Source organism: Carcharhinus amblyrhynchos, chromosome 13 (genome assembly GCF_965287045.1).
Source record: "Carcharhinus amblyrhynchos chromosome 13, sCarAmb.v2.hapA, whole genome shotgun sequence".
Classification (NCBI taxonomy): domain Eukaryota; kingdom Metazoa; phylum Chordata; class Chondrichthyes; order Carcharhiniformes; family Carcharhinidae; genus Carcharhinus; species Carcharhinus amblyrhynchos.
The window spans coordinates 47,994,216-48,008,803 of NC_137336.1; the positions used below are offsets into that span (position 1 = coordinate 47,994,216).

Genomic DNA, 14,588 nt, shown 5'->3' on the forward strand with positions numbered 1-14,588 from the left:
GTCAGGGGAGAGACTGTTCTTGCATCGGTCAGTATGTGGTTTCAGACTTCTGTATCTTTTTTCTGATGGAAGAAGGTGGAAGAGAGTGAATCCAGAGTGCATGGGCTCCTTGACTATGGTGGCTGTTGTCTGAGGATTAAACAATATCAGGAATTCAAAAACCTATATCAGTGAAAGTGACCACAAAACAACAGAATTGGTGCTTAAAAACCCACAGGATTTCAATGAAGGAGATTTGACATTGTTCAGAACATCCTGGCAGTTCAAATCTGCGGGCTTTTCCGATCCCTCCAACAGCACTTCAGTGCCGCGGTTTCTTTCAGTACATTTGAACGGGAAACTCAGTTGACCACGATAGGACCAGAAGATCCTGCCACCTGTCAATGGCGGGCCCCTTCAAGCCACCGTGAAACTCTGGCAGGTTGCAGGTTATATCCTGCCCATTCTTATCTAGCTAGGTGTATATGTGACTCACAGCAATGTCATTGACTCTTAACTGCCCTGTGAAATGGCCTGGCAAGGCATTGAGTTGTAATTAAGAAGGTGGCTCACCATCCAAGGGCAATAAATTCTGACCTCGCCATTGGTGCCAACATCACACGAATGAATAAAAAAAGAACAGATATGGCCTGAAATTTTCACGCTGTTTTCTTCTGAGCTGGACGAGCGTAAAATTGCACGAGAAGACATCAGGCACATGTCCCAATGTCTTTGCGCACTCACAGACAATTGGGAACCTAATTAATTCCATCATACTGCAATCAACCAGAATTTAATATTGCTGGTGCAGCCATCCCATTATTTCACTTTTCTCATTTAAGGGTGGGATAAAAGAAGGCTGGAGCTTTGGCTATCTGAGGAGCTCAGGTGAGAGTTTGCTTGTGTCTTGGGATATCAGATCTTTTCCTATTTTTTTTGAAGTATTTGCTTTGTTAGCACTTTGCCGAGTTCTTTTTTTGTCAACTCTTGCCGAAGCCTTTCTGAACATTGCAATCTTAAGTGCCATCTGCAATTCAACAGATGGAGTTTCTATACTCCACTGGAAGCGCCTCCCCGAGAGGAGAGAGGCCAAAAGGAGAGCAGGCCAGCCGTCACGTCGTGGGTCCCACCCGTTCCATTTTTTTTCTATGAGCTTGAAACTTTGGTGGGAAGAGTCACTGAGGCAGTTCTGCTTTTCTCACACAAGACAGTGGTGGATTTTTCCATTCTTTGCACTAAGTACTGGCTGAGGCGAGGAAACTGGTGTGCAGCTGGTTGGAGGGGGTAGTGCCTGGCCATGACCCTCTTCTTTCCCCCCTCCCCCCCCCCCCCCCCCCCCCCCCCGGGACTATATTTATCTTTGTGCCCCTGACGGAATCCCCCTCACCTGGTTTCTGTTTTTAAAAACTTGGAAACCTTGTCAACATGATGTCACGTCGGCAGTGGGGCAGAGCTCAATGTGCAGGGTTCGATGTGGTGGAAAAGCCTTTTAATTATATTATAATTTATCATTACATCAATGGCGTAGTGTGGGAGGGGGAACGGCGGGGTGATTCGGAAACTGAATCGCTGGCGAGGTTCTTGTTTTCCAGCTCTCTCAGAATTTTGTGCCCAGATCTGCGCCATTCCTGCTCGCAGCAAACATAAGCACAAAATTGCAGACAAGGTTTTGAAATTAAATCATGAAGTTCCACCCTATGAGTCTGTAACTTGTTAGCCACATTTATAACATTGCTTACAGTTGAAGAGAATGATTCAATCAAATGTACATGGCCCAAAGTCTGGAGTGATGAATGGCTATTTTATAGTGGTTAAATTTCTTTATTATTTATGTTGAAATGCTTCAATCCATTTATATACTTGACCACAAATGCAGGCCAAAATCTTACTGACACCATGCAGTAGCTCAGCCAAGACTGCCTGTGGGGGATAGAGCAGACAGGCAGCTGAAACTTGCTTCGAGAAGGCTTGTTGAACAACTCCCAGGTCAGTAAGATACAAGTACAGGATCAACCAAGCTCTCTTCAGTGTAGACTTACAACTCTTCAACCTTTAAATATTTATGCTGTTAATAAAATATCGTAATGTAAGCAATGTCCTAAGTAAACCAGAGAATACCACTTTCTCAGGACCCCATTTCGCAGCTACGGGAGTCTGCAATCTGTGTTTGATTAAAACTCTTCTGCAAAGGGTTTGCTTTCACATTGATGTCCCTGGTCATCAAAATAATCTTGTACTAAACAGATGGCCACTTTTTAAATTACCACTATAATCTGGGTTCAACACAGCAAATTGGATTGTTGTTAACCAGGTTGTGGAATGAAGCTGTAGACTTAATGCCATCAAATGAGATAATAAATTTAATAGGCTTCTCTGAAGCTTTACTGCTTCTCTCACTGAACTGAGATAGGTCCTATCCCATAAATTATCGATGAAGACATTTGCACATTTCCTCTCTCAAGAATTGTAATGACACTGAAGTGAATTTTGCTTCAATGTTATACCCGTGTAAAAGTGAAATGTGTACATTGCATCAGAATGCTTGAAATACTGATTGCTTACTGAGTGCAATTTTGACTCTAAAAGTGATAACACTTTTGCATCAGAAATAAAGTAATTGCCTGGAATATCTGCGGAGTCTGCACATTCTCCCCATGTCTGCATTGGTTTACCCCAGCCATAGTCCGAAAGAGGTGCTGGTTAGATGCATTGGCCATGCTAATTTCTTCCTCAGTGTACCCAACCAGGCGCCAGCGTGTGGCGACTAGGGGATTTTCACAATAACTTCATTGCAGTGTTGATGTGAGCCTACTTGTGACACTAATAAATTTTAAACTCAAGCATAGCCACATCCTCTTATTCTGTCCCAGCTGAAATAGCTTGTAATGGCCTGCATTATCTGGGTGTATGCAGAAGGGCATTACACAGGTCTGTGACTGAATTATTTAATTTGAGGGACACCACAGCCCCCACAAGATGCTTGAGTCCTAATACTAATTGTTTCTTCTATTCAAAGAGATGAAAAATTATATGTACTCGAATTGAACTATTTCAGGTAAAGTAACAAATTTCTTTGGGTGGGCAATTAGCTTGCTGTAGTATTGCCAACAAAGAGACCACACAGGAATGGAAATTGCTTCCACACAGGAGACAGGAATTGTTTTGAAAATATCTAAACCTTTCATGGTCTCTTTACCCTGATTTGCCATAAAAGGTTCAATCCCTAACATTTTAGCAGCGGATAATATGATTTGTGATGTTGTCACAGTGATTAACCCACTGCATAATTTCTAATCTGGTGCCTAAGAATCTGAGTATTACAATGGCTGGGTCATTGCCCCAGCATATCTCTCACCTATTTTCTCCCTCTCCAGAATTCCTAAAGTGCAGAAGGAGGCTATTCGGCCCATTGGGTCTGCACCAACAACAATTCCACCCACACCCTATCCCTGTAACCTCACGTGCTTACCGTGCTAATCCCCCTGACACTCATGGTCAATTTAGCATGGCCAATCAACCGAACCTGCACATCTTTGGACTGTGGGAGGAAACTGGATGACGCGGAAGAAACCCACGCAGACATGGGGAGAATGAAAAAGCTTCACACAAACAGTGACCTGAGGCCGGAATTGAACCCGGGTCCCTGGTGCTGTGAGGTAGTAGTGCTAACCACTGTGCCGTGCAAACTTGTGACTTCTGCCGCTAAAAAGGACAAGAGAAGCAGATTCATGGGAATACTACCAGCTGCAAGTTACACACCATCCTGACTTGAAACTATCGCGCCATTCCTTCACTGTCGCAGGGTCTAAATCTTGGAACTCTCTTTCTAATAGCACTGTGGGTGTTCCTACACCACGTAGACTGCAGCAGTTCAAGGAGGCAGCTCACTACCACCTTCACAAGGATAATTTGGGATGGACAATAAATTCTGGCCTTGTCAGTGACACCCACATCCCATGAACGCATATATAAAAAAATGAAGTGTATCTGCTTCGAATCCTTACTGAGGGAAAAGTCTGCAGTGTGATACTCTTGAAGATTTATTAGCTATCCGATGAGATCTTTCCCAGGTACTTTGTATGCTGCTATATTGTTCTTTCTGGACAATGATGGACAGAACTGTAATATCATCCAGCTCAGGCTGGGGCACAAAGAGATTCACTAACTTCAGATGATTTATATTTCTTTCATCTTAAATCCCATTGCGTCCAGATTTTCCAGCTTAACGTCTAAGGAAATACTAGATAATTTTTTATAAAAACAAGAATAAATGAATGAGCTGGTCATGGTTTAATGCGTTTCTTGTTTGTAGTGACAGCTTTTTTAAGTTTGGAATGCTGCGTGCTATTTTGTAAGGGAATGGGGTTGTTTAAGAATTACAGAGGAAGCTCGGCATTATGGCTTTTGATGAATGTGTTGAAGTCGGAGAACAAAGCATGACATTTTTCATTTATATTGCTCTTGTGCAGGTGGGGGAGGGGAAGGAATAAGAAATCCAGCCTCCTATGTATTTTGATCTGAAAATGCGGCAACTATCCTCGAGTGGTTTCTCTGTGTGTTGGCATGAAAAAACCTCCACCCCACCCCCACACCACCATCTGCAAATTCTTCCATCCTCCTTGTATTGTTCTTATGTGTCTTAAAAATATTGCATATGCTTTATATTGTCTTATGTTTTTTCAATAACCAACACTCAAAATGATATGCTTCCAACAATTAGGTTTAAAAGGATAATGTACAGTAGTCACATGATATGTAACTAAGGTGAGATTCGAACAGGTTACCATGACAACAATATTCTTGCTGCATTTAGGTTTTGTCCTGCACTGTGTTTCCATTGGTATAATGTGGCAAGCTGGGGACAGGGACATGCAAGTAATGTTCCCTATGAACTGCATAACCGCATAGCAACACAGAGGTCCCCATGAATGCTGCATACATGTCAGACCCTTTGCTGATTGTCCCTTTAAGGGCAACACAGCAGAGTAAAGGTCAGATGGTCTGTGTGACCAATTGGGACTCAGTGGGTGGGGTTTTCTGGCTGTGCTCCCCACAAGACTGGAAAATTCCACCTGAGGTCACAGTTGGTGTCCCACCTACAACAATTGTTGTGGTGGGCGGGATAGTAAAATTTCACCCACTGTGTGTAATCGCCCCGTGGTGAGAGAGGCTCCTCAGCAGAGACATTTTGGGATTCAGCTACAGTCACACGGCTGCTGTACAATCCTTATTATTAAACAGCTTTTATGTTTGTTGATGAAGTCTGTACAGGTGCAACTTTACTGATCTGTGAAGTCATCGTGTACATCCACGCAAAAGACACTAAACAGGCCACACGCTTCAATAAATGATCTACACACTTCAAGAAAAAATTAGAAGGAATGTATCTTGCAACTTCTAGATTAAGCTGTAGAATGAGATGAGAAATGGTTCTGAAACACAAAAGCGCTGATGAACTATGTAGGAAGAACAACCCTTATTGGAAATCTAGTGAGGTGTGAACAATACCTTAAGAGATCCTTTATATCTCCACCTTCATAACCCCTCTCCCCACCCTCACCCATCCATTCCATTTAAGCTCAAAAGTTGTATTTTGTTATATTAATCTCTAACCAGCATTCTGCAGGAAGGTTAGATATGAGCCTACTCCTATGTCCCTTATTCATTAGAATCCTTACTTTACGTTACCTAAATACCTGTCATTTGTAAACCTTATTTAAGTCAGGCAAACAAAGAAGTTATAAATTGAGTGCAAAAAGATTTTACAAATTAGAATTGTTAAACCAAAAAAGACAATTTCTAAAAAATTGTAAGATCTAATATGTTCTTTAAATTAAAAATTGGGTATAAATGTTAGCAGGAGAACAATCCTGACCATGTAAAATTGCTTTAAAAAAGGCTGCAATCTCTGATTCCCAGTCTGTGCTGAATTAGCTGATCTCAGCTGGGGAAAACACAATTTGCCTTGGCCTTGCTCAGCAAGGAAGACAAAAGCTCCCTTCATTGCCACCCAATGATTTACTAATGGAAAGCGTGTGCCTGTGGATATCAGTTAAAGAAAGGAATGGGTTCAAGAGTGACGCCCCTCCCCCCCATGGGAGAATAGCTAACAAAGCTATTGCAGAATCACTATCTGAGCAAGGGAGGAGAATGCAGCCAGCACTGTGGAAGTGTACGCAGTGAAGAAAGGGGGCTGGGAGAACAATGACAAAGAAGATAATTCTGTGATACTTTCTTTAGAAAAGATGTTGAGGGGATCCTTAAAATATAAAGAGTTTAACAAATTCTCTATGGCTGTGTTCTTAAATAAAACCTGCTGTTGTCAGACTTTTTACTTCTTAAATAAAGACAGTGATCAAATTTGAAACCTAGTTAAACTGGTGTATGACTTTCCATTAGTAAATAAAATATTATGAAAAAGACAGACGGTAAAATATCTGTCAGGCATTAAGATAATCCTCAAGGAAACAAGTGAGGAATAATGAGGCTCCATTAATATTTTAGGACCTGCATAAATAAAAAGGATGTACTTGAGGGCTGTAAGAAATTGGAGCATAGAGTCAAAAACATGTAAAGCATGGAAATAGATTATTGCATGAGTTGAACATTGTTGGAGAGCAAAATAGTCAAAAATATTATGCAATCAACTTTAACTTAAAGACTACATGGCCCTCAAAAACAGCTTGATTAAAAACTTTTAACAATAAAGTCCTAATAACTCAGTGGAATTATTTGAGGAATTTTTATACTGCTGTCTCAGGGAACCTTGCTTTACATAATTTGGCTGTCACGTTTTCTACATTATAATAGTTTCCCTGCTTCAAAAGCACTTCACTGGCTGTATAGGGCTATGGGACGTTCTGAGATTGTGAAAGATACCATATAAATAAGTCTTTGCATGCCACTTTTAGTTAGCCAATGTGATCAGCACTGGGTTAAAGTTTTTTTCTGAAGAGGTTATTTTTCTAATATGTATTAATAGCTCTCCTTTTCTTTCCAGACAGTTCCAGTCCACCAAATTCTATTGAGGACGGCTACTATGAAGATGCTGACAATAATTACCCGCTTACCAGGATCATTGGAGAACATAAACATTCATGTAGTTACATAATATTTTATTTCTATATTGTCCACTAGCATAAATAAGCTTCAGTATAAATAAGACAGTAGCTGGTATGTTGTCACTCGTATTTGATGCTTCACAAGGAGCTCATGGCATTAGGTTTTTAGAAGTTGTGAGCAGGATCTCCCAACTCCATTTACAACATGTCCAATTTTTGGAGAGTTGCATGATTCACATAGGAGAGAAACACAAACAGATGTGCTGAGTTTAAATAGACTTCATTTTGACTATTGCAAGGGCCTTAATCAACAGCATATGACTCATGTATTGATGGCTAGACATAAATACTTTTGATGGGTGTATAAGGTCTATAAAATTGTCACAATGTTTTTTAAATCTCCTGTTCTTTAAACTTAACAAAAAACAGACTGTAGCTGTTGGAGAGTTAAATAAAAACCTGTAGTGGCCTACTTGGGTTAATAGACCATTTGCTGCAGGTTAGAAAAAAATTGTAGCATCTAGACATGCAGTTTGAAAAGAGTTCTTTGTTGGCATTTCTCCAAGTGCTATAATGATAGTGACAAAAATGGCAAATATCTCACCACAGCATTCTGAGTTGACAGGTTGGTAGTTCAAAGAGGCTATTAAAGGATTAACTGTCTTTGTGATGTCTCAGTGGAAGGTTATTTATCTTTACAAGAGATTAAGCACTTAAGATTTAAAAGCATTGAATGGGTTTCAAGAAGGGGAAACTTAATTTTCCCTATCATATGTTTATAAGCGAGAGCTCTTTTACAATGTTACAAGCTTTCTTTCAACTTCATGGACCCTGAGGTCTACCGTGATGGATGCTGGGTGAGTAGTTATGGAGCTGGAATGTAGATCATCCAGCGCCATAGGTGAGAGTGGGGATCACGAGTTGGCATGGAGGATTAAAAAAAAGGGCATGAGGGATAAATGAGCAGGGGGAAACCTTTTTGGGGATGAAGATATGAGAAGGATATGTGCTGGAGGACTGAACAGCTTCAGAAACAAATGGAATAAAGTCCCTGAGAACCAAAGTGGATTTTCTAACTAGCTCGCTTCAACATTCACTCATCCCTATGGCCACTAATGCTCTGCTTCCACAGTTGGCGTGTCTGACATTATCCCCCACCTAGTTCTTATCGAATTGAATGCACAATTCAGGGTACTTTTTACTGAAACCCATATTGAGAGAAATCAAAGAAATAAAAGACAATATGAAATAGAGAATTGAATATGTAGAAAAAGAAGCACATGGGGGAGCAGAGTCTGGTGACATGGGAATCTAGTGGAAGAAGGAATAAAGGAAGCAGATAGACACCAACAGTGCAGGTCATCCCACTGGTTGTGCTCAGTGCCCACTTCAAGTAGCCCACCCCAACCTTGAAATACTGCCATGTCCATCCCAGAACTGACTGTCAAAGAGAAAATTAGAATTTTCTGAAGTTGTTACAAGGCCAGAGATAATGCACCGAACAGAAAGATAAAGTGCCTTTCCTCAAGTTAATGCCAAACTTTACTGAAACAGTTTAGAATGGCAAAAAAGGAGAAGTTGGGAGGGAGTGGAATGGAGAATTGAATTGGCAAGTGACTGGGAGCTCAGGATTACAAGCAGAATGAAAGTGTCCAACACTTATTGTGTTTGTTTCACCCAATTTAGAGCAACAGTACATGTGATCAGGTTGGACAATTATTGCTGCACAATTGTAACTTCATTGACTCAAATATCAGAAACATTTTTAAAAGGTTCACCCCAAATTTGTCAAGGGAGACTTTCATAAACAGGGTTGTTTGGGGAATGAGTTTCAGTTGGAGAATCCATAACTAGAACTTTTACCCCACCGAGAATTCTTTTTATTCCCACCTGCTGCTGCATTAATGGGAGCGTGGTGGGGAGCAAAAGTATCTGATGCTAGGGATGGTCTGGTAGCTGATCCTAGCAATGGGGGTAGGCTAGGGGTGATCCAAACTCCATCAGCAATGGGGATTGGGAGTCGATAGATACAAGATCTCATGACCGGGGTTAGACTCCAAAGATGTACGGATTAAGTGGATTGGCCATGCTAAATTGCTCAGGGTGTTGGGGCAATGAGCAGGATAAAAATGTGGGGTTATGGGAATGGGTCCTGGGTGGGATTGTTGTCAATCCAGGCTCGATTGGCCAAATGGCCTGTTTTGGAACTATGATTTGGGGAGCTATTTTATTGAGGACTTGATATCCATAACATCTCGCATCTCCTCATTTCTTTTCATTCAGTTTTCCAAATATTTTAAAATGTTTCACAAAATCTTTAAAGGAATGATCAGTGAAACCATTTGAATTTGGATGAAAATGATTCCTCACTCTTGTATGTCAGGTGGTGAGTTTATAAAGAGTTTAAAAATGGTTTTAAAAAACTCCCGCTCACCACAGTAGTAACGGCACCCTACCATGTAAAGCCCCTCAGTGCACTCCTATATTTGAATGTCATTCAAACTCCAGAACCATCAGCAGTGTTGCCAATTCTCAGCTGGGTTATTAGGCGTAACACTCAGAAAGTAAAGCATTCCATTGGGAGAACAAAATACTATGAGAAGACAGCACTGACAGCGCAATTGCAGAGTAGTACTGATGATAGCATTAGAAAAGTCAGCAGCAGAAGCTTCATACTCACAACATGACATTTAGAAGGATGAGTAGTTCCCATCTAAACTCCTATCATGTTCACTGACTCTTCTGTCAGAGGGTTTCACAAAATTATGAGGATTTATTGCCTGGTGGAGATGTGAGTATTATAAAGTACAAAGGATATGATACTCGGTTGTAATATTCCACAAAGTAAAGACTTTAAAATAAATACAACTTACAAAAGATGTGAACTAAAAATGGAAAATGCTGGCAAATACATAGAATGATCATTATCATCTGATACTGGAAAGATGGATCAACACTATAGGTGTGGACACTGACTTTGGAACACTTCCTGCTCGCAGCGAAACCCATATTATATTCACAACTTTAAACTGTGACCATTCTCCTCCATCTTGACCGTTTTTTATCCAAAACATTTTTGTCCCTATGCAACCACACACCCACCCCCTGCACTGGACCATCTGTCACTTGTTCTTTTGTTCTGTTTTCACTGAGCACTTATCTTTGTTCTCCTATTAACACACTCTGCTATCTTAGCTTGCTTATATCAACACTTTCTTTCACCCTTCATACCGCCATTAACGCTTCCTTTGTCTCAAGCCTCACACATCTTTGTTGCAATCTCTCCTAGCTCCCACCTATCACTGACCTTCTACTCTGCTCTGACTGCTCCACCCCCTCTTATAATTCAACACATTTCTCCCTCTCTTCAGCTCTGAGGAAGGGTCAAATAGACTGAAAATTATGGGCAGGACTTTATTGCCTCACTCCTCCCATGACAGTAAAATCCCGCCCAAAGTTAGCAAATCTTTCCATGGCCCACCCCTTGCTCGCTCCGATTCCCATGGTGGGTGGGGCATAAACATTCCAGCCATTAAGTCTGTTCCTCTCTCCACAGATGCTGCCAGACCTGCTGAGGTTTTCCAGCATTTTCTGTTATTTAATTTGAATTCACACAAGTCAACTGGATTCTGACCCACTCTATGCAAGAAAGCTATTTCACACAGGGCAGGGTTCATGTGCCATCAGCTTTCTTTCTTTCTCTTGCTCATTGTCACCTTTCCCCATCCTCTTAGAAAAGCTCCATTCTGGCATATGGCTGGATTGACGCTGCTCTCAGGCCAGTCAGTACTTTGCCCAAGTGGATATATTCATGCAGACTTTGAAGGATAATTTGACAAAGGGGCGGGGAGGTGGGCAGTGGCAGTATTATGGCCAAGCCTGAACCTATTCTCCGTTCATTTTCATAGGTGTACGCTTGTGTCTTCATAGATTCTCAAAGTCACCTTTTCTGACATCAAAGCAATTTTTGTTTGAGTTATATATTACTTGGTATCAGTTGCAGAATATATTCATGCAGCTGAGCACAAAAAAAAACATATTAAGAAAATAAGCTAATGTATTTAGGATAAGCATTTCTTTAAATGAAAGTCAAATCAGGAACTCAGTTCCATTTGACTCAGTGCTTATGTTGAGTGAGTAAAGAATGTAGAATGCTGATACACTATATAGAGTCATGGGTAGAATTCTCCAGCCCTTCCTGTCAGCGGGATTTTCCAGTCCCGCTGAAGTCAATGGAATTTTGAATGGCGCATTACACTTTATGGTCCCACCCCTTTCCCGACAATGTCATAAAATTCCACCCATGTGTTCATACAGTGAGTGTTCTAAAAATAGGAGAGACGCAAAGAATAATAAAAGACTACAGTACTAAGCTTAATAAAAACACAGTATGTGATATTGAACACGTCTTAGAACTGTGATTTGTCAAACATATCAGAACTCTCTGACAGATTGTATTGTGTTGTTAACATACACTAATTTCTTCACACAGATAATGACTCGGATGTAATGAGCAGTTCATACGAATCATACGATGAAGAGGAGGAAGATGGGAAAGGTCAACGGCTGACCCATCAGTGGCCCTCCGAGGAAGCCTCCATGGACCTGGTGAAAGACTGCAGGATCTGTGCCTTTCTGCTGAGGAAAAAACGCTTTGGGCAGTGGGCCAAACAGCTTTGTGTCATTAAGGAGAACAGGCTTCTGGTAAATTGATTGTTAAAATTTTAACCAATTAACTGATGGGTCCCTATGGAATATTTTTGGAAGTTAGTCAAAATAGCCATATGTCTTTTTTTATAAATCTAAATATACTTTTGAAATGTGAACTGTACTTTTCAGGAGATATGCTAGTAACATAAGGTATGACATTCCATGTAATTGGACCCTTTTACCTGGTTAACCTTTTAATTCAATTTTTCACTAATTAATTAATGAGCTGCCAACAAATATCAAGGAGCTCATAGCTTTAAAATATGCTCTTTCTGAGTATCTGATTTTGGTAATGGTGGTGAGCTAGGAACCAAAATAATGGATCAGTTCACTGCATTATTGCTACTAGAAAAGTAGTTAAAATTACTACAGTATGTGAATAGAAGTGTCCCTCAAGGATCTGTGTTGGCACCTCAATTATTCACATTATTTATTAATGCCATAGAAAGTCAAATGTCTGAATTTGCTGATGACAAGTTAGGCAGCACTGTGGACAATGTAGATGATAGCAACAAAGGGATATTGATAGACTGAGTGAATGGGCAAAACTGTGACAGGTGGATTTCAATCTAAGTACATGTGGGGTTATTCATTTTGGACCAAAAAAGGATAGATCAAAGTACTTTCCAGTTGGTATGATGATAAAAACTATAGATGTGCAAAGACAGTTGAGGGTTTGGGTGCATAGACCTTTAAAATGCCACAAACCAGTGCAGAAAATAATCAAGAAGACTAATGGAATGCTGGTCTTTATATCTAGAGGACTGGAATATAAGAATGCAGAAGTTATGCTGCAGCTACTCAAAATCCTGATTAAAACTAATAGAAGTACTGTGAGCAGATCTGGGCACCAACCTTAGGAAGAATATATTAGAAGTGAGGCATAGGTTTACAAGAATGATGTCTAGTCCTCAGGGGTTTAATTATGAGGCGACATTATACAGATTAGACCTGTTTTCTCCAGAACTTGAAAGGTTATGGGGTGATCTGATCGAAGTCTTCAACATAATAACAAGAAAAGATAGGGTAGATAAAGGTTAACTATTTCCAATGGTTGGACATTCCAGAACTAGGGGGCATAGACTAAAAAAAAGGGCCAGACTGTTCGAGCGAGATGTTAGGAAGTACTTCTACACACAAAAGGGCGGTAGAGGTTTGAAACTCTCATCCGCAAATGGCAGTTGATGCTAGATTGGTTGCCATCTCTAAATCTGAGATGGATAAACTTTGTTAAGCAAAGGTGTTAAGGGATATGGGCCAAAGGCAGGTGTATGGAATTAGCCATGATCTCAATGAATAGCAGAACAGGCTAGATGGGCTGAATAGCCTACATCTGAAAATGGATGCAATGCGATGGTAAAATCACCCCCAGTGCATCCAGAGCTGGCCTAACTCTACCCAATGTCTCAATCAGATGGCAGCAGGTTATCTAATACAGGTGTATTTACAAACACGTTCTTGCTTCTCTTCAATCTTCCTAATTGAATGTTTGGAAAGAAAACTATGGAAAGTATTCCAGTTACAGGCTCTCAGTGATAACTCCACATATTTACCCCGCTAATCCCCCAAACATACACATCCTGGGACACTAGAGGGAAATTTTGCTTGGGCAGTTCACCTAATTTGCACATTTTTGGACTATGAGATGAAACCCATACAGACATGGGGACAATGTACAAACAGACAGTCACCTAAGGCTGAAGTTGACCCCAGGCCCCGGACACTATGAGGCTGCAGCGCTAACCACTGTGCCATCTGTGGTTACCTCTGAATAGCCACTGGAGGCAGTGCACCCGACTCAATCGTGGCCTAGCCCCTGGAGCAAAGACCGTGTGCGCTGTGGTTGTTTCCAGAGAAATGGCTCTGCCGAGTCAGACCTTTTACCAACTCAATGTCGAAAATCCAGCCCATGGTTTTTAGTGACTATTAGCTTAAAGGAAATTATGAGGGGAAAAAATGTTGCTTTATATTGCAGAAATCCCTTCAAAGAAATGCGAATCAAAAGAACATTTCTCTTTTTTTAGTGTTACAAGAGTTCCAAAGACCATCAGCCTCATGTGGAGCTGCCGTTGAATGTATGCAATGTTATTTATGTGCCTAAAGATGGACGACGCAAAAAACATGAATTGAGGTTCTCCCAACCAGGAACAGAGGCACTTGTATTAGCTGTACAAAGCAAAGAGCAAGCAGAGGAATGGTTAAAGGTACTTGTAACAATCATGCTATCTGCATTACAAATCATAAATGCCAAGATTTTGATGTATCATTGTGCAAAATGTTCTCTCATGTTCCATGGATTTTGAGTCATAACAAGATCTTTCAGGCTGATAAGAGTGCATCAAAGCTACTATTATATTTCTAATTGCCATATGCCAGCAGAACTCCTGCTAGGGTCTCAAGTAGCAGGTTGCTTCCAGCTCTAATGTTCAGTGCTTTAAGAGCTGCAAATGTTTCACTTGGAAATAAACTGAAACAATTTCTTACACAAGGGACAGACTTTGAAACATTCATCTCCTCAACCCCTTTACTTCCCTGATCATTGCAGATCACTGCACTGGAATAATTCTCAAGCGCCATTGGTGTCCTTTACCCTGCTGACATTTTAACTAATTTCAAAAGTTCAAAGTGCCAATTCGCTCAGACTATCACTTTAGAATACAAATTAAAGGTGAGTGCAGTAACACAAGACTAAATGTCATAACATTTACAAAATCTATATCATTTTATTGGTTGAAATTACTGTTGCCAATATCATAAGATAAATGTTGAAAATATTCACATGATATTCTGCTGTCAGCTATTTTAACAGGGACAGTAACTATACCCATTTAAAATAAA

The 14,588-nt window shown here is 40.6% G+C and overlaps 1 protein-coding gene across 2 annotated transcripts in view; it reads left to right on the forward strand.

The window, feature by feature from the left end:
• Positions 1 to 14,588, forward strand: part of afap1l1a (actin filament associated protein 1-like 1a) — a 92,774-nt gene that overhangs the window by 27,918 nt on the left and 50,268 nt on the right. For both annotated transcript variants that reach the window (XM_080201653.1, XM_080201654.1), the window contains exons 6-8: positions 6,980 to 7,078; positions 11,533 to 11,744; positions 13,775 to 13,954. In XM_080201653.1, the coding sequence (XP_080057779.1) occupies positions 6,980 to 7,078; positions 11,533 to 11,744; positions 13,775 to 13,954 (491 nt within the window). The remainder of the gene's footprint in view (positions 1 to 6,979; positions 7,079 to 11,532; positions 11,745 to 13,774; positions 13,955 to 14,588) is intronic.